General features: G+C 38.5%; 1 protein-coding gene and 2 non-coding genes across 8 annotated transcripts in view; all 3 read left to right on the top strand.

Annotated features, from left to right (window-relative positions):
- SSH2 (slingshot protein phosphatase 2) overlaps positions 1-24,306 on the top strand; it is a 241,197-nt gene that overhangs the window by 166,792 nt on the left and 50,099 nt on the right. For all 6 annotated transcript variants that reach the window (XM_026517772.4, XM_026517768.4, XM_026517771.4 and 3 more), the window contains 3 exons: positions 9,284-9,387; positions 11,903-11,967; positions 20,154-20,275. In XM_026517772.4, the coding sequence (XP_026373557.1) occupies positions 9,284-9,387; positions 11,903-11,967; positions 20,154-20,275 (291 nt within the window). The remainder of the gene's footprint in view (positions 1-9,283; positions 9,388-11,902; positions 11,968-20,153; positions 20,276-24,306) is intronic.
- On the top strand, positions 15,673-15,749 carry LOC113269224 (small nucleolar RNA U2-19). The gene has a single exon (XR_003321382.1). It is a non-coding gene; the product is annotated as a small nucleolar RNA U2-19 (small nucleolar RNA).
- On the top strand, positions 16,112-16,178 carry LOC113269222 (small nucleolar RNA U2-30). The gene has a single exon (XR_003321380.1). It is a non-coding gene; the product is annotated as a small nucleolar RNA U2-30 (small nucleolar RNA).

Genomic DNA, 24,306 nt, shown 5'->3' with positions numbered 1-24,306 from the left:
TCAACAAACTTATTAAAGGAAAAAGGGGGGAAAGCAACTTTAAGAAACAGGGTGAAAGTATTTGCCTCATGGGGAAATGTCTAAACTTTTCCCCACTCGAACCTGAACTTTGTCTTCAGGATACCGTGAAAAATAGAACAAATATCACACCAGGCTTTGCAGTAAAATCCTGCCTTTGTTCTTTTTAGATGAACTGACCAGATGTTTTTTAACTGCTGGTTGCTTCAAATTATTAGGCCCACAGTATGTCCTGTTGTGGGAACCTCTAACTCAGGATAAAGGGTTAAAGTGCTGCCCTGGGTATCAGATGACATGGGGCTTAGTTAAAGTTCTAACTAACTAGCTGTGTGACTTGCGACAAGTCATTAAATTCTTTGAACCTCAATTGATAGATTCTCTGTTGCAAGCTCAGAAATGAATTTTAACTATCTTACTAGAATATTTGTTAGAAGGAAGTCAGAGCTCACCTAATGGACAGGAGGCTTAGAGAACAGGCAGGAGCCAAGGGCAGTCAGGGAAGCCCATGGAGTAGGAACAGACTGGTCTATACCTTGCCTTTCTCTCCAGTGAATGTGACTGTCCACCACTCTCTACTCCTTTGGGTCACTTGTCTTAAGATTCAGGGAGAATTTCCAACTGACCAGGCCTAAACCACACGCCAGGTTCCTGCAAGGCCCCTTACAGTTCCAGAGTTGAAGGCCCCCAAGCCCGTGCACATTTCAGGGGATTCCCCAAATGGAGACCAGAAGGAGATTAGGAAGGAGACATCTATTACTGGACAGCCAAAAATAACAAACGTCAATTCAGATGTACCCCAATCTGTAGAAAGTGGAGGGTTGAGTTGTATAGCCAGTGGTAAAATTATTGACCCTACATTATGTTTCTATCTGACCATTTCTAAGATGCACATGTTTGAGGCAAAATGGAATCATTACAAGATCTTACCAAGTAAATGAGCATCCAAAATGAACAAAACAAAAGGGATTTCCTGGGTTTGTTTCTTCTTCCATTTACGGTTTATAGGGAAAAGACCAGGGTAGTCCTGAAGGAGGGTTTGTCCCTCGGCCTTAAACAAATAGACCTTTGCTTTTCTTCTTAGATTGTAGAAAAGTAGGAAAGGGGGGAAACAAATAGCTGCATCTGAGGACAGTTGTCCTGGACATTGTGCAAGAAAGTTTAAGTGGAAGATTAGCTGGAACGAAAATGGTCTGATGGTTGTAGTTAATGAGTAAGAACTGGAGTCCGAAGTTGTTCTCTACTTTGCCAATAATTGGTCTACTAATGTACCCCAACTTCTGCTTGTCTGCCTATAAGGAGAGAAATAATCCTACTGCCTGCATTCATAGGCATGTGTCTGGAGTTTATACCTTGGGGGAGAGGGTTCAGTTATTGATTGCTGTTCTAATACTGTCATTTGAACATACGGCCATATATGGGGGGGGTAGAGATGGGATTGGGGAGTGTTTAATTACAGAGAAGAGTATGTATGATATTAGGATTTAGTCTAGTCCCTAAGTTCCTTTAGGATTACAGAATCAAACTTTTTCTCATTACTTGAAAATATGCTTTTGACTTTGCTGCCATGTTTCCTTCCTGTTTTTGGTATTGATAGCTCTGTAGTCTTTTGGCCTCTGGTCTGATATTTGAAGCTTTTTATTGTGAAATTTCCTTTCTATATGATATAGTCACACTAAGTAGGGACATGAATTCCTCTCCACCTAAGGAATTGAAGAAGCTGCCCTAGTCCCCTGAATCTGAAAATTAAACAACTAAATAAGCAGAGAACACTTATCAAGAAAGGGAGAATGTTAGGGTAGAACATATTTGAAACTTTCACCTAGATGTATATTCCTCAAGACAATAAAACAAACAGTTCAGATTATGTGTATTTTAGTTTTATATAAATGGCAGCCATCTCACTTTGTGCAATTTATAGGTAAAATATAATTTACCTATAAATTTTGGCTTCAACAGAAATACCAAACACTATAAACATGAAAATCTACTTCCTTCATTTTAATATTGAAATAAAAGTGTTAATCCACTTTCTGAAACCCAATTCCCATAGTAAATGATCCATCTCTTCATGTACGTTGCGTGTAAAACAGAAGACAATGTATCCAACTGATATTCCACAATTTGGCCTAGTGTGTTGTTGCTTTCTTTTGCTTCCTTGGCCTTTCTGCTGGTCATGGACGATCATGCTGGCCACATTCTTCAAAAATTATTCCGCCTCGGGGCGCCTGGGTGGCTCAGTTGGTTAAGCATCTGCCTTCAGCTCAGGTCATGATCTCGGGGTCCTGGGGTTGAGCCCCGTGTCTGGCTCCCTGTTCAGCAGGGAGCCTGCTTCTCCCTCTTCCTCTCCCTCTGACCCTCCCCCCTGCTTGTGCTCTCTTGGGTTCTCTCATGCTCTCTCTCAATAAATAAAATCTTTAAAAAAAATTATACCAACCTCAGAACAGTTAAGTATGTTCTTCCATTAGTTGACCTTTTCCTCTACACTGTGCCTGAGAATAAACTGCCAGTTAACAAATTTCATGCCTTAGGAAGTGATTTTGATCGGAAGACATTGGCACAGAGTGCTTCCCCAAATCTATTTAAAGCAGAGTAATCTTTCCTCCATTTTCAAGACTGAAATACTACTGTCATTCCCAGCAGAAGTTACAGTTCTTTACTATCCAGCACATCTGGAGTCATCTCTCAGCCAGATGTTCTTGATTCCACTCAGTATAGTCTTTCTGTTCATGGCCTTGATAAGGGAAACAAAAAAGGCATGAGAAGAGTTGAGATCTGAATTTATTTCATTCCTTTTCTTTCACTCCTGTAGTCTACTTCTAAATTCTATTCTGTTGAAAGCTCTGTGGGAAAACATTGTATTTTATTTTATGTAAACTATATCATAAAATTTAAAAAGCATAGTAGAGGGTGATTCAGAGCATGAACTTTCAAGTCAAATCTCGGTTTGAATTCTTGCTCTGAGGATTACCAGCTGTGTGATCTTGGGCCAATAACTTAGAATCTCTTGAGTCCCTCAGTCTCCTATGTGTAAATTGGGGGTAAAAAATAGTACCTGCTTCATAGGATTGCTGTGAAGATTAAATGAAATAATGTCAAGTGCTCAGCTTAGTGCCCAGCATACTCTAGGCATCCAGTCAAGTTAGTTATTCTTAGCTATTCAAATGTCTAACTAGGAATGATTTTCTCTCAGTTGAGCCAAGTGATCTTATGGCAAGAGAGGAACAGAGGATCTTCAATTGTATTCTGATAAAGACTGGAGAACTTCATTTGTCACTGTGTCATTTTCTTATCAAGATGATCCTGTGTCATTTTCTTATCAAGCAGCTAAATACTCTCCATCATTAGAACAAGAAAGCTTTAGGGTTTGTGTCTAATTTAGGCATCTGTAATCACCTATGGATGGCTCCGTAAAATTTACTGGAGAAGTCCTGTTTCTGGTCCAGAATTGGTCAACTCAGAAAATGTGTAAAAGTTTTCACTTGCTCTCTAAATTTTTAAGTAGAGACCAACTCTATGTTGATTGACTCTTCAGGAAGCTTTTTCAGAAAGACCAATATTTACATAAGTGAGTCTCTTGCTGTTCTAGCAAAATCTACTAAGCTTTTAGTTTACACTGAAGTACATGTGATTAAGTTTACATATAATTTTATTCATATACAAATAGAGCATTTAATTTTCAAGTTGAATTTGAACCACCTAACCCTGTTGGCTGTGAATTTTATTTTTTCACTTCCATGCCATCATACTGCTATCCCAATTTGATAGCATTTATGGAGCTTTGGCTTTTGTTCATTGATGATAAGGGATTTTTGGAATCAGCAATACTTGTATTCCTGATCCTCTGTAACCAATAGTATATGACACTTTCATGATAACTGGAGAGTCACAATCTGGGACCATAGAATAAAGGGGATTGACCGTACCATCCAGAGTGTGTCTACCGTGACTCTCTGGGAGCTTGTACTGCTTCTAGTAGGGCAGTCTCCTGACCCAGCTGTATCTGCTGTGCGTTTTGTTCTATCAGAAAAGTTCATTGAGATGTGTGTAAATGATTCAAATAGAAAAGCATCTTTTCTCTTATATTATATGTGAGTTTAAGTCCTGGTCTTTCTTTTACCATCAGGAATTTTCCAGGTAGCTTTGAATTAACTGAGGGTCCTTGGCCCCACCCTACCCCTCCCCATGTGAAAGCACTACATACATATATTTTAAAGAACACACTTAGATTTGCTTTAAAGCGTGAGCAACAATAAGTGTATCAAACCAGGAAGTTTGTTCTTAAACTAGTGTTTGTCTAAAAGAAACTACCTCTGTCTCACAAAAGGAGTGACTGGCGTATGCTTGTTTGTTGTAAGCTCTCTACAAATGTACTTCTTTTGTAGATGTTGAGGCCACTTTGCTTACCGGAAACGAAAGTGCCCACGGCTGTAACTTTGTCTGGTGATAGGTAGAATATTAGTCTGTATTTTTAAAATATTTTCATTTGGTAAAGCAGACAGTTGCTGTGTTGGCAGAAGTGTGAATTTCATTTCCTGTCTGTGGTGTACCCCACTCATCCTGTCACTCAAGACATTTTGTTTTAGGTTGTTCCCGTAATGTGAGTGAAACAGAGTGACCCACAGCAGGGCGACATGTGCATACCACGAATGTAACAAGAGACAAGACTTGTGCAACAGACCACAAGAGCGCAATGCTTTATTTAAAGATGAAAACAAAAAAAAAAAGAAAACAAAACAAAATAAAGGCCGCCCCTCCCAGCCAGCATTCAGATTTTTAAAGTGGCATCTGTGGATTCTTATGTTTGTTTTTAGAAGACATGTTCCAGTCTATTTGGCAAGTTAGCTCAAAAGTTTATCAGCTTCATGCCACTTAATTGAAAGATAAAATTGAGTCAACAACTGGTAACAATATAGAGGTGATTTAATTTTATTTGCCAGTTAATTTATCAGACATTTGTATTTACAGTCCATTAATCTGCCGCATATATTGAGTTCTGTTGTTCTGTTTTATATGTGAAATTACAGAATTTCTGTTTTCTTGTCCTAAATTACAGTTCCTGCTGCAATGACAGGACAGATATAACTGTGTGGGAAGAACCCTGGGATGAATTGATTCGTTCCTTAAATAGCTACTGAGCACCTAATATGTGGGTTGGCACTATTTCCAGTGTTGAGGATCCTTGCTCTTCACTGAGCTTATATTCTATCATAAGGAAATAACCACAATCAAGTACACAAGTAAATAAAGTATACAAGTAAATAAATGTAAGTTTAGTGTATGATATAGATCCTGAAGGAAACAAAACAGAATAGCAGGATAGAGTTTGATTGGGATGTGGAAGAGGTGATGATACTGGAGCTGTGACCTAAATAGTGACAGGCCAGGAGAAAAGTATCCCAAGTAGAAAATAAAAAGCATGGGGCGCCTGGGTAGCTCAGGTGGTTGAGCGGCTGTCTTCGGCTCAGGTCATGATCCCAGGTCCTGGGATCAAGTCCCAGAATCAGGCTCCCTGCTCAGTGGGGAGTCTGCTTCTCCCTCTCCCTCTGCCCCTCCCCCGCATATGCTCTGTCTGTCTCTCTCTCAAATAAATAAATAAAATCTTTTTTAAAAAAGAGAGAAGAAAAGAAAAAGCACAAAGGCCCTGAGAAGGGACCTGAAATATAGAAGAAACAAAAGAGACCAGTGCAACTATAGCAAGTGAACAAAAGGGGAGATAGTACAAAATCAGAGAAATAATGTGTTATTGGGTATAATAGGGCCTTGAAGTCTAAGCTAAAGACTTCAGCTTTTCTTTGTAAGTACAAAGGGAAGCACATGATATATATGTGTATTATATATATAAAATCCCTTTGGTTGCTCTTTGATAAGTGGATAGCAGAAGTGGTTGCGGACCAGTTAAGAGACTTTTTGCTGATAGAATGTCTGGGATTGGGGCGCCTGGGTGGCGCAGTGGTTAAGCGTCTGCCTTCGGCTCAGGGCGTGATCCCGGCATTATGGGATCGAGCCCCACATCAGGCTCTTCCGCTATGAGCCTGCTTCTTCCTCTCCCACTCCCCCTGCTTGTGTTCCCTCTCGCTGGCTGTCTCTATCTCTATCGAATAAATAAATAAAATCTTTAAAAAAAAAAAAAAAAGAATGTCTGGGATTAGTTTCACTTCAGGGACAAGGTGAAGAGAGTAAGGATGAAGAAGAAACTAAGATTGGCCTTGAATTAAAGCTGAAATGTGTGAGAACATGGGGGTTCATTATATTATCCCCTCTACTTCTTTTTTTTTTTTTTTAAAGATTTTATTTATTTATTTGACAGAGATAGAGACAGCCAGTGAGAGAGGGAACACAAGCAGGGGGAGTGGGAGAGGAAGAAGCAGGCTCATAGTGGAGGAGCCTGATGTGGGGCTCAATCCCGTAACGCCGGGATCACGCCCTGAGCCGAAGGCAGACGCTTAACCGCTGCGCCACCCAGGCGCCCCTATCCCCTCTATTTCTGTTTATGTTTGTAATTTTATACAATAAAAAGCTTAAAAAAAGAAAAAAGAAAAACCTTTTTTAACAGTGGTCTAAGTTTTGAAAATTGATGGTGCCATGGACATTGTCAGAGTGGTAATGGAACTAAGTGGGCAGATTCAAGATACATTTGGAAGTAAAGCCCCCAGGTCTTGCTGATGGATCAGGATACATGTTGTTACAGGGAAAAAGAGAAACCAAGGATGACTGTCAAGTATTTGGCCCAAACAATTTGGGTAGATGAGACTAGGGATCAGGTTTGCAGGGGCTCAAGAGCTTTGTTTTGGCAATGTAAATTTGAGATGCCAATTGGATTTCCAAGTGGAATGTTGAGTAGGCAGTGTAATTTACAATACATTAGCCAACTCTGCATAACATAGTCACAAGCAAACTTGGAACCCTCCATTATATGTTTCTAAATTTTGCCAGTAGTGTTTTAGAAGTTCTATCCTTTCTAGAGTTTGTGGGTAACATTTAAAAGGCTTAGTCTGTTGATATGAAATAGTTTGGATATATTTTCTGTTGTCTGTGGATATTCACTGGTAATTATATTACTGCTGTCCACAGTAAATCTCCACCTCTGTTGAGCTGTCATTTACATGAAGGATGCTGTTAACATAGCAAACTCTATCATAGGTTAAACACATTTCCTGTGTCCTCCTTTCACTGCACGTGGGAATGCAAGTCAGTGAAATTAAAATTTTGAGTAACACTTCAGCATGGTGTGTGTATATTTTAAACAAAAATTTTGGCAAACTTTGGGTCTGTTATTAGTAACTAAGTATTGTAACATAATTTACATCTGATTAGAACACTAATCAAACACTGTTATTGATAATCATAGACCCAATAACAATAACTAATATTTATTAAGTGCACTGTGTAATTCCTTTATTTCCCGCCTGTTAGTGCTGTACCAACACTATAGCCATAAAGAACACAACTCCAAGTACTGTACTTTTGGAGAGATTACAGTCTACAGACACATTTACTTACATTAGACAAGATTTTTTTTTTTTAAAAGATTTTATTTATTTATTTGACAGAGAGAGACAGCCAGCGAGAGAGGGAACACAAGCAGGGGGAGTGGGAGAGGAAGAAGCAGGCTCATAGTGGAGGAGCCTGATGTGGGGCTCGAACCCAGAACGCTGGGATCACACCCTGAGCCGAAGGCAGATGCTTAACCACTGCGCTACCCAGGCGCCCCTACATTAGACAAGATTAATCTCATTCAAAACTTACTGCAGTTATAAATTCACATAAATACAGAAATTGATGCAATTAAACGAAAAACTTCAGGATCTTTTTTTTTAATTCCTTGATCATAACTTTTTCTGCGGGCCGCAATTACCTGCCCCATGATCACTGATGGTTATGGTTCAATTTAACTACATAAATTATCAACCTTTTATATCCTTAAAGAAAATGTAAATGAAAATTACAATTTCTTACCAAAAAGTTTAGTGTTTTCCAAATTTCAAGTATTTGCTTCCCCATTTCAAATAAACTAAAGATAACCACATCTCCCCTGCAACATTCAATAGCAGTCATTTGATGTATAAAATTTTAACTACACTTCCAGTTATTTTAAAACACACAAAAATGGCTGCCTATCAATCTGTCACAAGTTAAAAATACTACATTTAAGAATTAAGATGAGGGGCACCTGAGTGGCACATCAGACTCTTGTTTTCAGCTTGGGTCATGATCTCAGGATCATGGGATCCAGCCCCATATCGGGCTCTACGCTCAGCATGGAGTCTGCTTAGAGATTCTCTCTCCCTCTCCCTCTGCCCCTCCCCACTATGCTCGCTCTCCCTCTCTCTTTCTCAGATATATAAATCTTTAAAAAAGAAGAAAAAGAAGAAGATAAGAGGGGCACCTGGGTGGCTTAGTTGGTTGAGTGCCCGACTCTTGATTTTGGCTCAGGTCATGTTCTCAGGGTCATGGGATTCCCTCCCTTACCCACCTCCCACACATACACTCATGTGCTCTTTCTCTCCCAAATAAATAGATCTTTAAAAAGGAAAAAAAAAAAAAAAAGAATTAAGATGAGGGTTTCAAGTTTCCTTCAGTTTAGGCATTTATACCTTTATGCTTGTCTAAAGATATTTCTATAGCATTGATATTTGTGTAACCCATGTTTGTGTGCCTTAAAATGCAATCATTTAAAACACTAAGAATTAAATTTATGGTAGAGCTTTGGGAATTTTAAAAGCAACTAAAGTGTTCTCAGATGTGTCTGCCAGCTTCATTTCTAGAGATACTTGTAAAGCAAAACTGAGAATTTTATACCTTAGTTGCATTTTTAATTCAAAAATCCCTCTGCACAAGGGCACCACTCTAAGAAACTGTATTCTTGTTGACTCCTCACAACAGCTTCATTTTATTACCTTTGTTTTACTGATAAGGAAATTTAGGCCCCCTAAAATTCACTCAGGTAAGAAGTAGCAGAGCCAGGTTTCAGACCCAGGCAATCTGGCTCCAGAGCCTTTTCCCCTCTTTTTTCGTTTCCAGAGCCTTCATTCTTAACGGCTACCATGTAATATATATAGAATATTGTAGGTTTTGTTCCAGAAAAACTGTCTAGGGTAGATAGAACTCTGTAAATAAAAGGGTCTCTCTTGATTTTCTTTTTACTTTATCCCATGAAATTGAGACTTTGGAAGATGGGAAAGAGAAAAATCCCAAAATGGATCTCCATCATATTCTGATTTCCTTCCTTAAATAATCCATTTCCTTTTTACTTTTTCCCTTATAGCATCAGCGAGAGCTTTCTAACTGTCAAAGGTGCTGCCCTTTTTCTACCACGGGGAAATGGCTCATCCACACCAAGAATTAGCCACAGACGCAACAAGCATGCAGGTAAAGTTCCGCATATACCATTCCTTTCTTGGTTTCTTTGCCTTTTGTTTTGTTCTAGAAGGCTGACAACGTCATCCCCATTTCTCCAACAGTCTTGTAATAGTGAGAGAAAGCATTGTACTGTGCTATAACCACTTTTCTTTCACTGTCACTGTTTTTCTGGCACTTAGCAGAATGCGTTATGTATGTAGTAAGTGTTCAATAAATTTTATTGGAAAAATAATAAAGTACAAAAGTACTCTAATGAATTCTTCTGTGACTTATCAATTAAGGTTTTCCAGTAGCAAATACCTGGTTTGCTTACCGGCAGTACTTTTCATCACTAACAAACCTGAGTTTCCACATAGCCAGCTCACATAAGAAGCCTTTCAGTACAGATGGGGCTTCCTGACTTTTGCCTAACCTTCCAAGAAGGCAGCTGCATTTTTGTCCCAATAGCACTTGGAGCAGGGACTTAGGGCCACTACTTACCCAGAAATGGTTGTCCTCTACAAGTTCTGCATCCTAAAAATCCTTCCCTCACGTCATTTGTAGTAATAGAACAGAAGGAATCTTAATTTTTAAAAAGCCTCAGCTGCTTAACTCAATTATAACATGTAACTTAAGTCACTCTTCATTGTTTATACCTAACATTTTGTCTCCCCACACGGATTCTTTTTTTTTAACAGTTTTAGTGAAATATAATTCACATACCATGTAATTCACCTAGTTTACGCGTTTAAAGTATACATTCAGTGTTGGGTTTTGTTTTGTTTTGTTTTTCTTTTTTTTAATATATACAGAGTTGTACAGCCATCACTATAATTCTAGAACATTTTCATCACCCCACAGGAGAACCCCAGTTTCCCATTAGCAGTCATCCCCTATATCCTCCACCCTCCCTGCCAATCCTAAACAACCACTAGTCTACTTTCTCTGTCTATAGATTTGCCCGTTCTGGGCATTCCATATAAGTGGAATGATATAAATGATCTTTTGAGACAGGCTCCTTTCATTTAGCATGTTTTCAGGGGTCATTTAAATTATAGTCTGTGTCAATACTTCATTCCTTTTTATGACCAAATAATATTCTAGTGTATGGATATACCATGTTTTATTTTTCCATTCACCAGTTGATAGACATTTGAGTTGTTCCCCATTTTTCGCTGTTATGAATAATGCTGCTGTGAATCTTTATGTATAAGTTCTTGTGTGGACATATGTTTTCATTTCTCTTGGTTTTATATCTATGAGCCCATACTGGTTCTTACACATGAGACTTAAGATTGTGTCTTTGGGTTTGAAATGTGGTAGAACAGACCTGGCCAAACATAATGATTCTCCTTTTTAATTTTGAAAGTTGAAAGATTCCACAGTGATGGAATTGGCCAGAAGCCATCACTGAAATGGGGGGGGGGGGGCAAGAAAACTCTTCTTTAAGAGAAGGAAACCGGTGGGGGGGGGAGGGGATAAAAGGAGAAGCTTTCAGACTTGCTGGCCTTTTAAATATCTGTTTGCTAACCTACTTTTCTTTCTTCCTGCCCCTCACCACTTCTTGCACATATCAGTATTTCATCTCACAGTTAACAGTTGAAGTTACCTGGAGGAAGATTTTGTATGTAGATTTCAAGACGAATGTGGGAACAGGTTCCACTGGCATCTATGATCAGGTGGCTATGTCAGTCACTTTAGACTCAGAGAGCTGGACCTGGGTGGGCATGAATGAAGTTTTTTGTTCTCTGATTGTCATCATTTATAACAGTACGTTATCTAATTATCTCCTACTAGCCAAAGCCCCAGGTTTTCTAGTATAGAGTAAGGAGTATGAGGAAATCTATAATACTTTAATACAAAAAAATTCAACTTAGTTTTGGGGAATGTGTAGAAATAAGTGTGTATTCAAATAATGGTTGGCCGTGTTAAAGGACCTAACATTAGGTTCAGTGGAATATTTATTTATTGGGACCCACTATATTTAATGAGTACTCTTACTTGAATATCAGCCACTAATATGGAAATCATTTTAAGCCATTGACATTATTCTAAGGGGGATCTAAAAATCTTCTTAGGTTAAGTGCAACTGAAGATTTACAGAAATAAGAATGGCAAAATAGTTAGCTTTTTGTAAAGTTAGAGGTCATTCTAAACCCATTCATCACACACCCCATTTTCAGGATTCCCTCCTTGCTACCTTTAGTGGGCCTGAAAGCACAGCCCAACATATCTCACCATTGCTTTTATCAACGTCCATGATAGTACAAAACTGAGATTGGTTTCAAGTACCCATTCCGTTGGACAAGCATAAAGCAAATTTTAATGTAGTATAGCCTAAAAGTGAATGAATAGAGATGCAGTCTACCATTCTGTCTTTCCACTTAAAGTTAATAATTATATTAAGACACTTAATTTCTGTGTCTAATTATAGTCCTTCAGTGACCCAGAACTTTCTTTTATACAGGTTATTAAGGTAGAAGGAATCCTCTCTATTGACATTACAATGGAGAATAATTACTTTTTGTTTCGTAAATTTCACCAGGTGATCTCCAACAGCATCTCCAAGCAATGTTCATATTACTCCGCCCAGAAGATAACATCAGGCTGGTAAGTTAGTGTTATCATTATAACTCTTACTCAAAAGACTGTCTAAGATGGCAAACATTAAGCCGTCATTTTTATGCCCCAACAGAGTGCTAGGAGCTATGTGGAACAAAAAAGAATAGCATGTCCTTACATCAAAGAGCTTAGAATATCATTGGGGATATAAGCTAATGTGAAATGATGTGAAATAATTTGATGACTCGAGGCTGTCGATAAGCACCAGTTTGTAAGTTACTGACCATAACAGCAACTGAAGTTCAGAAGAGTGACTACTGTGAGACTTGCCCTAGTTAGAAAGGTTTTATGTATACAGTAGAGCTTGAGCTGGATCTTAAAAGATGATGAATTTACATTGTCAGAAAGGAAGAAGACCATCCTTCTAGATCAGGGCCTGACTGAGGCAAAAGCACACGTAAGGGACAAGGAAAGAGTAAAAGGGCCAGGGATTTGTGTTGGTCTCAGAGTAAGGAGACCTGGGCTTTGCCTTTTACTAATCCTGTGATGTTGGGCAAGTTACTTAGCTTGTCTGAGCCTGCATCCTCATCTCCTTTCTACCTCTCACAGTTGAGAGGATCAAATGGACATGAAAGCATATTGAAGAGTGTAAAATGCTGCCCAAATCTGGGGATTATTATTACTATAAGGAAGCTAAGGTACTGGGAAACAAGGCAGGCAAGCAGGGATTTAATGCTCCAAACTAGAGGACTCAAAGTGGCAGATGTTTTGTTTGGACCACAGTGGTCGTGTTTTTCCCTCCGAGCCAGAATTTTTTTTTTTTTTTAAGGATTTTATTTATTTATTTGACAGAGACAGCCAGCGAGAGAGGGAACACAGCAGGGGGAGTGGGAAAGGAAGAAGCAGGCTCCTAGTAGAGGAGCCTGATGTGGGTCCCGATCCCAGGACGCCAGGATCACGCCCTGAGCCGAAGGCAGACGCTTAATGACTACACCACCCAGGCGCCCCACCAAGCCAGAATTTTAAAGTTGAATGATTTCACATAAAAATCCATATTTGGAGCTTGTCCTCAAAAATCTAAAATTCTGGCAACACTGGGACCTTATTCTCACATGATAAAACTTGCTAGACCCCAAGGGGCAGGCATGGGTATGACCTGGGCTCTTAATTTACCATAATCCCCACATATCCTATTGTCTCCTAGACTCTAAAACCAAGTATCTCCATTTGTCATCATTTCTTCGCTGTAAGTTCTCTTATAGCAGAAGATTTAATTAAAATAGGAAAACAAAAATGGGATGAATATGTTTCTTTATGAAAAGTGAAGAGCATTTCTACCCATTTAATATTGATATGGCCTACTTCACTCATTTATATTCCCTATCTGACCCTCTAGATTGATACTTGGAGGTAGTACCTCTGCTTCTTCAGTAAGCAGTAGTGTGAAACGTTACAAGGTTTGGAGCAAGGAATTACATGGAACAGCTACAGTATTTAAGAGAGGGGCACCTGGCTTGCTCAGTCAGAGTATCCAACTATTGATCTCTGCATTGTGAATTTGAGCCCCACATTGGGTGTAGAGATTACTAAAAAAAGAGAGAGAGATTCCTCAGAAGCTACTACAGAATATTGGGGAGGAGGAAGCCATCTTAAGTCATGGAGGTCCACCAGGTAGTTATTGCAGTGCTCTAAGCACGTGGTGATCGGCCCTTCTAGGTTGGGGTGGTAACTTGGAAATTGGGTTTCTGTCGGCATGTTAAATTCAAATGGTTGATCTGTTTTCTGAATGGGAAGAGAAATAATGAGTAGAATACAAGAATGTCTGTAAAAGATTGATGATCAGGTCTCTGAACTCTGTTGTAATTAACTGATTTTTCATTCACTTAATCATTCTGTGTTCAAATTCTGTCATTTTTTTCCTCTCAACTGCTGCCTCTATCACCTTCTTAAAATGGCCACAAATTTTTGTTGAGTGAGAAACTTCCTTTGAAATTTAAAGAATATGAAGTAAGAAATCCTTACATAATTATTTCATATCCTAATTTGAAAAATCACATCATACATTTATGTATATCTTGTCTCTATTTTTATATACTTCTGTCTTAAACACTTATTTCCAAGTGAGGAAAGGAGCTGTACAGTTCTTACAGCATTAATATTCTAAAGCAGTGGTACTCAAACCTTAGAGTACAGCAGAATCACCAGCAGAGCTTTGTTGAACTGCCCCCTCTTTGCTGGATTCCACCCACAATGTTTGATTTGGGGAGGGGGGGGACAGTAATAATTTGCATTTTTAACAGGTTTTCCAGTGATGTTGATGCTGCTGATCCAGGAGTCACGCTTTGAGAACACCTCGTCTAAAACACGTAATCCCAGTGCCTTGCACATACTTGATGTGTGGCAGATACATGTTTATAGTTTCCAAAAATTGTGTGGTTTGGTAGAGTTAAAGTTGAGGTCTGTCATCACTCTATCTTTTTCTCCTTGATAACCTTCTGGAATTTAGATTGCGCTTCTGAACATTAAAATAACTTTAACCACAGGAGAGCATTAAGGAAGCAGGGAAGGCAGAGTTGGCAATTAACTTTCTTTCTTGCCCTGCTAGACTATGCAGCTTCAACTGCTTTACGTTTATAAAATATAAATTCATTTTAAATGACAAGCCATTTTACAGTTGTTTTGAATTGTTACAAACACAGAGTCATTATGTTTCAGATTATTGAGTGAGTCATCTTCAAGAAAATGAGTGAATACATTGTGTGACTTTGGACAAATTAGCACTTTTCTAACTGAAAGGAGCATTTGTAGACTCAAAGCAAGGCCTTTTGTTTTGAGTTAAATTTGGAATGCTAAAATTCTCATCCTGGGGCTTGTACATAAGGTTAAAAGTTTGATAGTCAACTGAAAGTCCTGCCTTTATTTTTTTAATAACCCAACAACAGATAGTGGCACCAAATCCCACATTTTGCTTTAGCAGTGAAAATAAGACTAAACCATTTTTTCCTCCAGGGAAGCTCTGCATTCCAAATACAGTCCCAAGCATTAACGTCAGTACTTACAAAAACTGTAGCTGGTAAAATGAAGACCGTGGTTTTTTAGTACTCTTGCACATTACCAAAGACCCATTTAATAAAAAAAAAATAGACTTGGAAATGAAAAACTTTCCTAACATTTGAAGTAACTTTAATATTTTTTTTAAAGATTTTATTTATTTATTTGACAGAGATAGAGACAGCCGGCGAGAGAGGGAACACAAGCAGAGGGAGTGGGAGAGGAAGAAGCAGGCTCATAGCAGAGGAGCCTGATGTGGGGCTCGATCCCATAACGCCGGGATCACGCCCTGAGCTGAAGGCAGACGCTTAACCGCTGTACCACCCAGGCGCCCCAGAAGTAACTTTAATATTCTTAACTAGAGTTAAGGTGCTGATAAAGTACAAGGAGGTGTTTTTTGAGTACTTTGCAGGAAAGTTTAACAAATAAGGACTTTTTTGACTTTGTTTTTTATAGTACATTGATAGTTTCCCAACATGTAAATGGGTTTATTTTTTCTAAATATAAAATGTTTAAAAATCACACAGTGCAGGAAGGTATAAGGAAGAAAGTAAAAATCACTTTGCATCCTATATTCTGAGAAAACCATTCTTAGCAATTTGGATAAGCATCCTTCCAGTCTCTGTGTGTGTGTGTGTGTGTGTGTGTGTGTGTGTGTGTGTGAGTATGTCAGATTCTCTGACTTCTGCTCTTACTGAAGTGAATCAGTGATGAAAATAGTCAAATCTGAGTATCAGAAGACCTACTAGTCTCCCCAGTTGATCTCCGTAGTTCTGAGAAGCAAAAGTATAAAGTAATTTAAAACAATAAGACTTGGGGAGCCTGGGTGGTTCAGTGTTAAGCCTCTGACTCTTGATTTCGGCTCAGGTGGTGATCTCCAGGTTATAGGATCGAGCCCCGCATCAGGCTTCACACTCAGCGTGGAGTCTGCTTGTCCTTCTCCCTCTGCTTCTCCCCCCACTCGTGCTCTCTCGCTCTCTCAAATAAATAAATAAATAAATAAAATCATTAAAACAATAAGACTTATGTCTGAGGGCGAGGAGGGGTGTTTGTGTGTGTTTAAAAAGTGGATAACTGAGGACTTGCTCGTGGATGAATGAAATTGGGGGAAATGACTATATTTGAAAGGCTGATCAGTTTTGAGCAACAATGAAAAGGTTTTACTACTGATCTTTATAACTATGAAGGTTTCTACAATTGATTTGAGAATTGAACAGGGAAAAGAGTATATGTCAGTACTTTCTTTTTTTTTTTTTTTTTTAAACAAAAATGAGATATAAATGCTGACTTATAACCTGCTTTCTTCACACTTTATTTTGGATATCTTTCCTTGTCAAAAAATGAATCTGTTTTTAATGGCTACACAGAATATAATACATAGATTTTTTTTAACTGAAGAATTTCATAGAGATAAAAACTAAAAAAATAAAATCCTGAGACTCCCTCCAGCTCTATTTCTTTTGAAAACCGTGTTCTTTAGTTTATTAGTGCTACATCTGAAGTCTGTTTTAATTTTAGATAATGACTTAGCTTTGTTCTTTTGGCTAGAATTTAATATTTACATATTTTTGAAACCTTTCTCTCTGATGGATTGGGTGAGCTGCCTGTCTAGCCGTTGGGACTTTGTAATGTGGCTTCCTTGAGGATAAACACTGCGTGCAGTGGCGTGATGTAAGCCTCTTGGTGAAAAGAAATCAAAGGCAAAGGTGCAGTGTAAGCTTAAGGAATAGTATTTCTTGATGTTGGATGTTGCTGAGGACAGAAGTTATTTTATCAGGTGGTGTTTGTGAACTGCTTATAATTAGATTATAAGCATTTAAATTAGTTACTGAGAGAATTTTTAACATCATTCTCTTGTAGATGAGCCCGGCAAATAGGTTGGGTTCTTATCAGAAATAAAGCAGAGGCAGATGACTTCTCAGACCTACCTCAGTCCTCAGATTGCTGAGTGGAGGTCACTTGACACTTGGAATAGGATCCAAATTTAGGCTATAAGTGGACTTTCTTGGAATAATGTTCTCAGTTGCTATTGTTGTGAAGTTTTAGAATTCAAAATATTGTTTTGGCTGGATAATTAGAATAGACTTCAGTGGTATCCTTTTCAGTGAGAACTGAAGTTAATCAAATGCACCTGAATTATTGTCTTACTTCGGTCATCTAGTCCGTGTAAATTTTGGAGACTGAGGAAACACTGGAATTGCTGCCAATTCTAATATTAGGGTATTATGTACAGATTGCCGTTTTTTAAATTGCATTTCTCTGATTAACTTCATGAATTAAATTAGATTATTAGATTGTATCAATCTTCTTCCTAGCAGAGGAATGTGAGATAAATCTCTAACCCAGGTGGGTATTGGGTTTTTCTTTATGCTGTGGCTCTTAAAATATTAATTTCTTAACCTTGAATCTTGAAGCCTAAACAGAAATTTGAAACCTCAGGCCCATCCTCAGCATTGCAGAGTTTGTTCTTTCTTTCTTTCTTAAAGATTTTACTTATTTTTTTGAGAAGAGAGCATGAGCAGGGGGAGGGGCAGAGGAAGAAGCAGACTCCCCACTGAGCATGGAGCCTGATGCAGGGCTCTGTCCTGGGAGTCCAGGATTGTGATATGAGCCGAAGGCAGACACTTAATCAACTGCGCCACCCAGGTGCCCCTGCAGAGATTTTTCTGTAAGAAATTTTATCTCAGCCTTCTTTAGGATATAGGTGTCAAGAATTACTATCATGACTTTTGACCCCCTGATTAAAGCTCCACTTCTTTTAGTAAGAATTAATTGGGGTACCTAGCTGGCTCAGTCAGTAGAGCATGCAACTCTTGATCTCAGATTTGTAAATTCGAGCCGTATTTTGAATATAAAGATTACTTAAAAATAAAATCCTAAAAAGAAAAAAAAAGAATTAGCAATTATGTAGTTACTCTTTAGAGGTCTGTGATCAAATCCCAGGGCCTCTAAGTGCCTTTCTTCAAAATAAGAAATTTGGGGGTGCCTGGGTGGCGCAGTCGTTAAGCGTCTGCCTTTGGCTCAGGGCATGATCCCGGGGCCCTGGGATTGAGCCCCACATCAGGCTCCTCTGCTGGGAGCCTGCTTCTTCTTCTCCCACTCCTCCTGCCTGTGTTCCCTCTCTCACTGGCTGTCTCTCTCTGTGTCAAATAAATAAAATTAAAAAAAAAAAAAAAAAAGAAACTTGGAATTGAAGAAGTGTGAGATGCACCTATTACTCGATCCTAAATCAGTATAAATGACTGGGGTCTTTCCCATTAGGTTTGGGGCCTGATGTTATGATTATATTAATAAGGGAAGACCTAACGTTTGACATGCCATTGATATTACGAGTAAATCAACACCTCACTTTTTTTTTTTAAGATTTTATTTATTTGACAGAGACAGAGACAGCCAGCGAGAGAGGGAATACAAGCAGGGGGAGTGGGAGAGGAAGAAGCAGGCTCATAGCAGAGGAGCCTGATGTGGGGCTCGATCCCACAACGCCGGGATCACGCCCTGAGCCGAAGGCAGACGCTTAACCGCTGTGCTACCCAGGCACCCCAACACCTCACTTTTTAAAAAGAGACGACTAATATTTACCCTAAATATCCCAAAGAAATGCTTGCTGCCCACCCGCTAACTTAGCCTGATAACTTGTACGATGGGTAATATTTGTGGAGGTTATTTCTTTTTTCCTTTTATCAGTTTTAGCTTAGCCAATCAGTTGCCACTGGTTGGTGTAGAAGCTGTGTAGAAATTATCAGGAGCACGGTTCACTTGTTCCCATTCCGTTTGTATTTGAGCCTTGACAGAGAATGAAAGAGCCTCTAACTGAACAGTTAGCTCACCTGCGCTGGGTTTCTGGTTAGTTTAATATTTTGTGGTATGTGTTCCTAGAATCAGAGAGTCCATGCTGCCTTCCAGTGGGTTTACTTATGTGCCTTTACTGTGTTATGTGCCTTTACTATGTTACCTCCTTATGTGTGTTTACTACTATCCCTTCCCCATTATCACCATCCCCCACCCAGAGTTGTACATTTGTTACAATTGATGGACCTACCTTGACACATCATTATTACTCAAAGTCCATAGTTTACATTAGGGTTCAGTTTTGGTGTTGTACATTCTATGGATTTTGACAAACATATAATGACATGTACCTATCACTTTGGTATCATACAGAGTAGTTTCACTGCTCTAAAAACTTCTATACTCCCCTACACCCTGGCAACTACTGATCTTTTTAATGACTTCATATTGCCTTTTCCAGAATGTCATATAGTTGGAATCATGTAATATGTATATTATATATGTAATATAATATAATATGTAGCCTCCTCTCACATAGTAATATGCACTTAAGATTTCTTCATGTGTTTTCATATAGCTCATTTGTTTTTAGTGCTGAATAATGTTCCATTTTCTGGATGTATTTAGTTCATCCATTCACCTACTGAAGGACATCTTGGTTGCTTCCCCTTGTTGGAATATTTTAAAGTAAAGCTTGGACACCATGTCATTTTATTCCAGATACTTCAGAAAAAGGCATAACTACAATGCCATTATAACACTAACAGTAAATCCTTAATATCTTTTAAGACCCTGGCCATATTCAAATTTTCAGAAGGCCATTTTAAAATATTATAAACAAGCAATAAATAAAAAGTTTTTTGACGAAAAAATAATATAAGTCTCTGAAAAAGCAAGTTCTTTATCACTGAAATTAAAGAAGGAAATCTTGCAGTATGTAATCTGTAAGATTTCAATGGCGTATACTCCTCTTTTATATTAATAGCTTGCTTTGATCATAATTATTTGTGGGACTTGCATCTTTTGAGTCCAGTGCTCACATTCATATACCTCACATCTCCCTCTTCAATCTTTAGAACATGGCCTGGTAGTTATTATTATAAATTATGCTAGTAGCCAGTATTTGTTGAGCTTTTACTATATGACAAGCACTGTGCTTTATAAACATGCAGTATTTCATATGATTCTTATAATCCAATGGGACAGGTATTATTAGATCTACCTCCAGTTAATTTATTAACTTACTAAAGGTTTCATAGTTAATACCTGAGTTGGAATTTGAATTTAAGTCTTCCTGAGCATGCTTTAAGATGCTGATGTAAAAAAAGGTTGAATGATCTAAGACTGACCTTCTAAATTTAATAATATATCTGTTGTCTGTTAACTTCCAGGCTGTAAGACTAGAAAGTACTTACCAGAATAGAACACGCTATATGGTAGTGGTCTCAACCAATGGTAGACAAGACACTGAAGAAAGCATCGTCCTAGGAATGGATTTCTCTTCTAATGACAGGTATGGTACCATAGAAGGAAGGATGAGAAAACTCCTTTTGAAATAACTATTCCAGTTGCCTTTTGAGTTACTACAAAAACATCTTATGCTATTCTACTCTTAAAGTTCGATGCCTAAAACTAGGGAGCACCAAAGAGTCTTAGCCATACAGTCTTGAGAGATGAAAATGAGTAATGAATGTCTTTGGTTGTGTTCCTAATATATCACTATTCCTTACCTTCCTCTCATCCTTAGATGGTAATGAATATAAATGATTTAAATACAAATGATTTAAACTTATATCTCTAGGAATAAAAAGCTGCCTTTGTAGTTAACTTTATTTTAAGCAGTAATGATTCACTTTGCTGATCCTAGGGCACGCACCCTTTGTGACAGTGCACCAGTAGATCTTGGGTTCAAAGAGAGCCCACTTTAACTCTAATCTCTTATATTTATTCATGGCCTTACACCCTGCTTTTACCAAATGTTTTTCTTCCTTTTTCCTTCTTCTGAGTTAAAAGGGCAGGGTGGGAGGGAATTGACTTTTTTTAACTCAGAACCGAACCTTTTATAATCATGCATCTTTGGCTTTAGCAGCACTTTGCGTCCTGTAATTAAAGGTGTCATATTCAGAACCTGGCTCTTTTGTGTCCCTAAAGTTTATTGCTTTCCTTTTTTATTTTCTCACTTCTTCTGGAGAAACCTTGGGAAGACTGTGGAATGTGGCTAAGCAGATCTTTGCACTCTAGATAATAAGCCTCAGGAAATCCTGCCAGATGTCTCAAAGCATTGATTTCCTGGTTTGAGACTAGAATGGAACTGTGGAGTAGCTAGCAGTGTGACCCAGGCCTGGGAGAATTTAGCCACAAAGAAGAGACTGGGAGTGATTCTAATTATGTTGGGAGGAAAAGAATCACATTGTCATTAGGTTTCTCAAACAAGTGTTTACCTAAGCTTGTACAGTCAACCTGAAAATTATTTGTGGTTTCACAAGGATCACAAGGCCTGGGTTGTTACCTTGTATAACTCTTACAGCCTTTAATTGTATGCTCTGAAATTGCACAGACTTGTAAACCACATTTAGTTTTTCTCCGGAGTGGATATAACCTCTGGTGTTAGCTAAGCAACAGGCCTTTCAGTAAGCGTTTATCCTTTGAAGAACACTACCTTGCCTACATTCATTAGTATTTTAAGACCTCTGATTTAGATTTTTATCTCTCTAGATCTGTGATGTCCCATACAGTAGCCACTACCACATGGTGACTATTTAAATAAGTTAAAATTAAACAAAATTAAATTTTCAGTTCCTCAATCACAACTAGCCACATTTCAAGTACTCCAGCAACATGTGACTCGTGGCTTCCCTATTGGACAGTACATATATAGAACATTTCCATCATTGTAGAAAGTTCAGTTGGACAGTGCTATCGTATATCCTATTTCCTTTGGTTCTTCCTGACTCCTCTCTTAGAAACCCCATAAAACAGGAACTGAGACTGCTTGGAAACTTCACTTGAGCCTTCCCCTAAAGACACAAGGCAACAACTTCAGATTCCCTGACCCAGAGTGTGAGAAATCAGAGGTGTAATCTTATCTCTTTCACTTTGTTCTAAATATTGCCAGAAATCATAAAGAATGTTTGTTAATATGGGTGCCCAATAATTTATCCTCAATGAACTGTGTCTATCTTCAGTAATGGTCCTGCCTGAATCATATCTAACAAATGAAAATTTTATTTTATGGAAGACAAAAATGTGATGTGAAAAGCTATAGAAACTAGTTTTCATTCTGTTTGGTAAATTTGGTATTATGAATTCTCATCCATCGTCTGTGAATGAGCTCCTTGGACAGCAAGAAAAGTGCTGCCCACTTCAGAATACTGGGACTCAGGTAATCTAGTATCATTTCTAGCTCAATTGCTTTTGAAGGAATTTGTATCATTTTTTATCTGAGAATACAAAAAGTTAATGTTTCAAAACACTACCAAGCCAAAGTGAATCCAGATTGTTTATGACAGACCTATCTTCCCAAGTAGTTCTCAAGATATGATATACCAACTCATTTAGCCTTTTTATAGTATTTTTAAATATTGTGTTATATTTTAAGTAATAAATTTTTTAATATACAATGTAACCTTGGTATCCAAATTGCACTGAATATATTTCTAATTCTTAAATAATAGAGTTTTGGGGGACGCCTGGGTGGCGCAGTCGTTAGGAGTCTGCCTTCGGCTCAGGGTGTGATCCCGGCATTCTGGGATCGAGTCCCACATCAGGCTCCTCTGCTGGGAGCCTGCTTCTTCCTCTCCCACTCCCCCTGCTTGTGTTCCCTCTGTCGCTGGCTGTCTATCTCTGTCAAATAAATAAATAAATAATCTTTTTTAAAAAATAAATAAATAAATAAATAAAATGAAATAATAGAGTTTTGGGATGCCTGGGTGGCTCAGTCGGTTAAACGTCTGCCTTCGACTTGGGTCATGATCCCAGGGTCCTGGGATCGAGTCCCACATCGGGCTCCATGCTCAGTGGGGAGCCTGCTTCTCCCTCTGCCTGCTGCTCCCCCCACTTTTGCACTCATGGTCTCTCTCTCTCTCACAAATAAATAAATAAAATCTTTTAAAAATGAATGAATTAATTAAATAATAGAGTTTTATGGTGGTGTTTTATAATTTTTCTTTGTACCCCCAACACCTTGAAATGTCTGGTACATACAGGCACTCAATAAATATTTGTTGAATGGGATGAGTATCTACTGAAATAAGTACCTATACTTTAAAGGACAAATATCTGAAGAAAGTCAAGGTAGATTAGATAAAAATACTAGGTGTGCCTAATTCAGGCCTCCCTTTCCTATTGTGTGAAAAAGCTACTTAATGTAAAGAAGCAGCCTGACCTGAGTTTAAGCTGAACTTGTGATGTTTGGTTTCTGTATATCACTGTCGCTTGTCTGAAGTTTAACTGGTGTGTGCTCACAAGCTCACAGATCACACTCTTTGGATCTCCTGTATCTTCTTCTGTAGTTACTTAATTTCAAGATTTGTTACCAGGCTATAAACCCTTCATATTTATACCCAAACTATACTTGTTGCTAGGAACCTGGCTAAGCACTCACTTTAAAAAAAACAAAGAAAGAAAGAAAAAGAAAAAGGAACCATTCTGAAAATAACCCCACTCCATCTTGGGAAGCCATCTCGAAACAAGTTTTCCTTGTGCTCACCTCATCTACTCAACAAAAATAGTGGCGGAGCTGTCTTCCTCCCTCTTGGATTCTTGCATGATATAGCTCAGGCCCAGCCTTCCAATGTGGATAAGCCGTTGCAATCTTGATTTGATTCTCCTGAATTCTGGAATCATTAGTAGAGCACACAGTGCTCGGCAGTGAGTAACGCAGGCGGGCAAATACGGTGCAAAGCATTAGACAGCCCACTAGGGACCGGCCTTCATTGGCCCTGCAGGGACTCCGGTAGCAAAAGCTTGGTATTCCTCACGTTGTTCTCAATGCATTTTCATGATGTTCTTCCCCCTCCCCGCACCCCGGTCATTTTCAGTTGTCTTAGAGCACTCACTAAAAATTCATATTCAACATTTGTCTTAAGTGACAGTTCATTCATATGCATTGTTTCACTTTAAAATATTTATGATAACCCTATGAGAGTAGGTTTTGTTACCTGCATTTTAAGATGATTAAGCCTGAGAGAGGGTAAATAACTTGTCAAAAGGAATTGAAATACTGAAGAAGATCAAATCCAGATATTTTGACAAAGTATAACTGCCCAATAAGCGGTAATTATTATTATGTTTGGTGCCGTTACACACATTTTTTAGTGTGTTATCTAATTTAACCTTCAAAAACAGCCCAATCAAAGGGTATTTTTATTCAGTCTGATAGATGAGGAAACTGGAGCACAAAGCTATTAAATAATTTGCCTAAAATTATACCGTTAGTGCCAGAACCCAGGTTCCAGAACCCATCTGATGCCAGAGCCTGTGCTGTCAATCGTACTTTGCTCTTCTACCTCCCATGTCTGAGGTTCCTTCTACTACACGATGCTG

The sequence above is a fragment of the Ursus arctos genome, unplaced genomic scaffold, assembly GCF_023065955.2.
Source record: "Ursus arctos isolate Adak ecotype North America unplaced genomic scaffold, UrsArc2.0 scaffold_24, whole genome shotgun sequence".
In the NCBI taxonomy this organism is placed as follows: domain Eukaryota; kingdom Metazoa; phylum Chordata; class Mammalia; order Carnivora; family Ursidae; genus Ursus; species Ursus arctos.
This window is presented reverse-complemented; position numbering and strand designations above follow the sequence as displayed.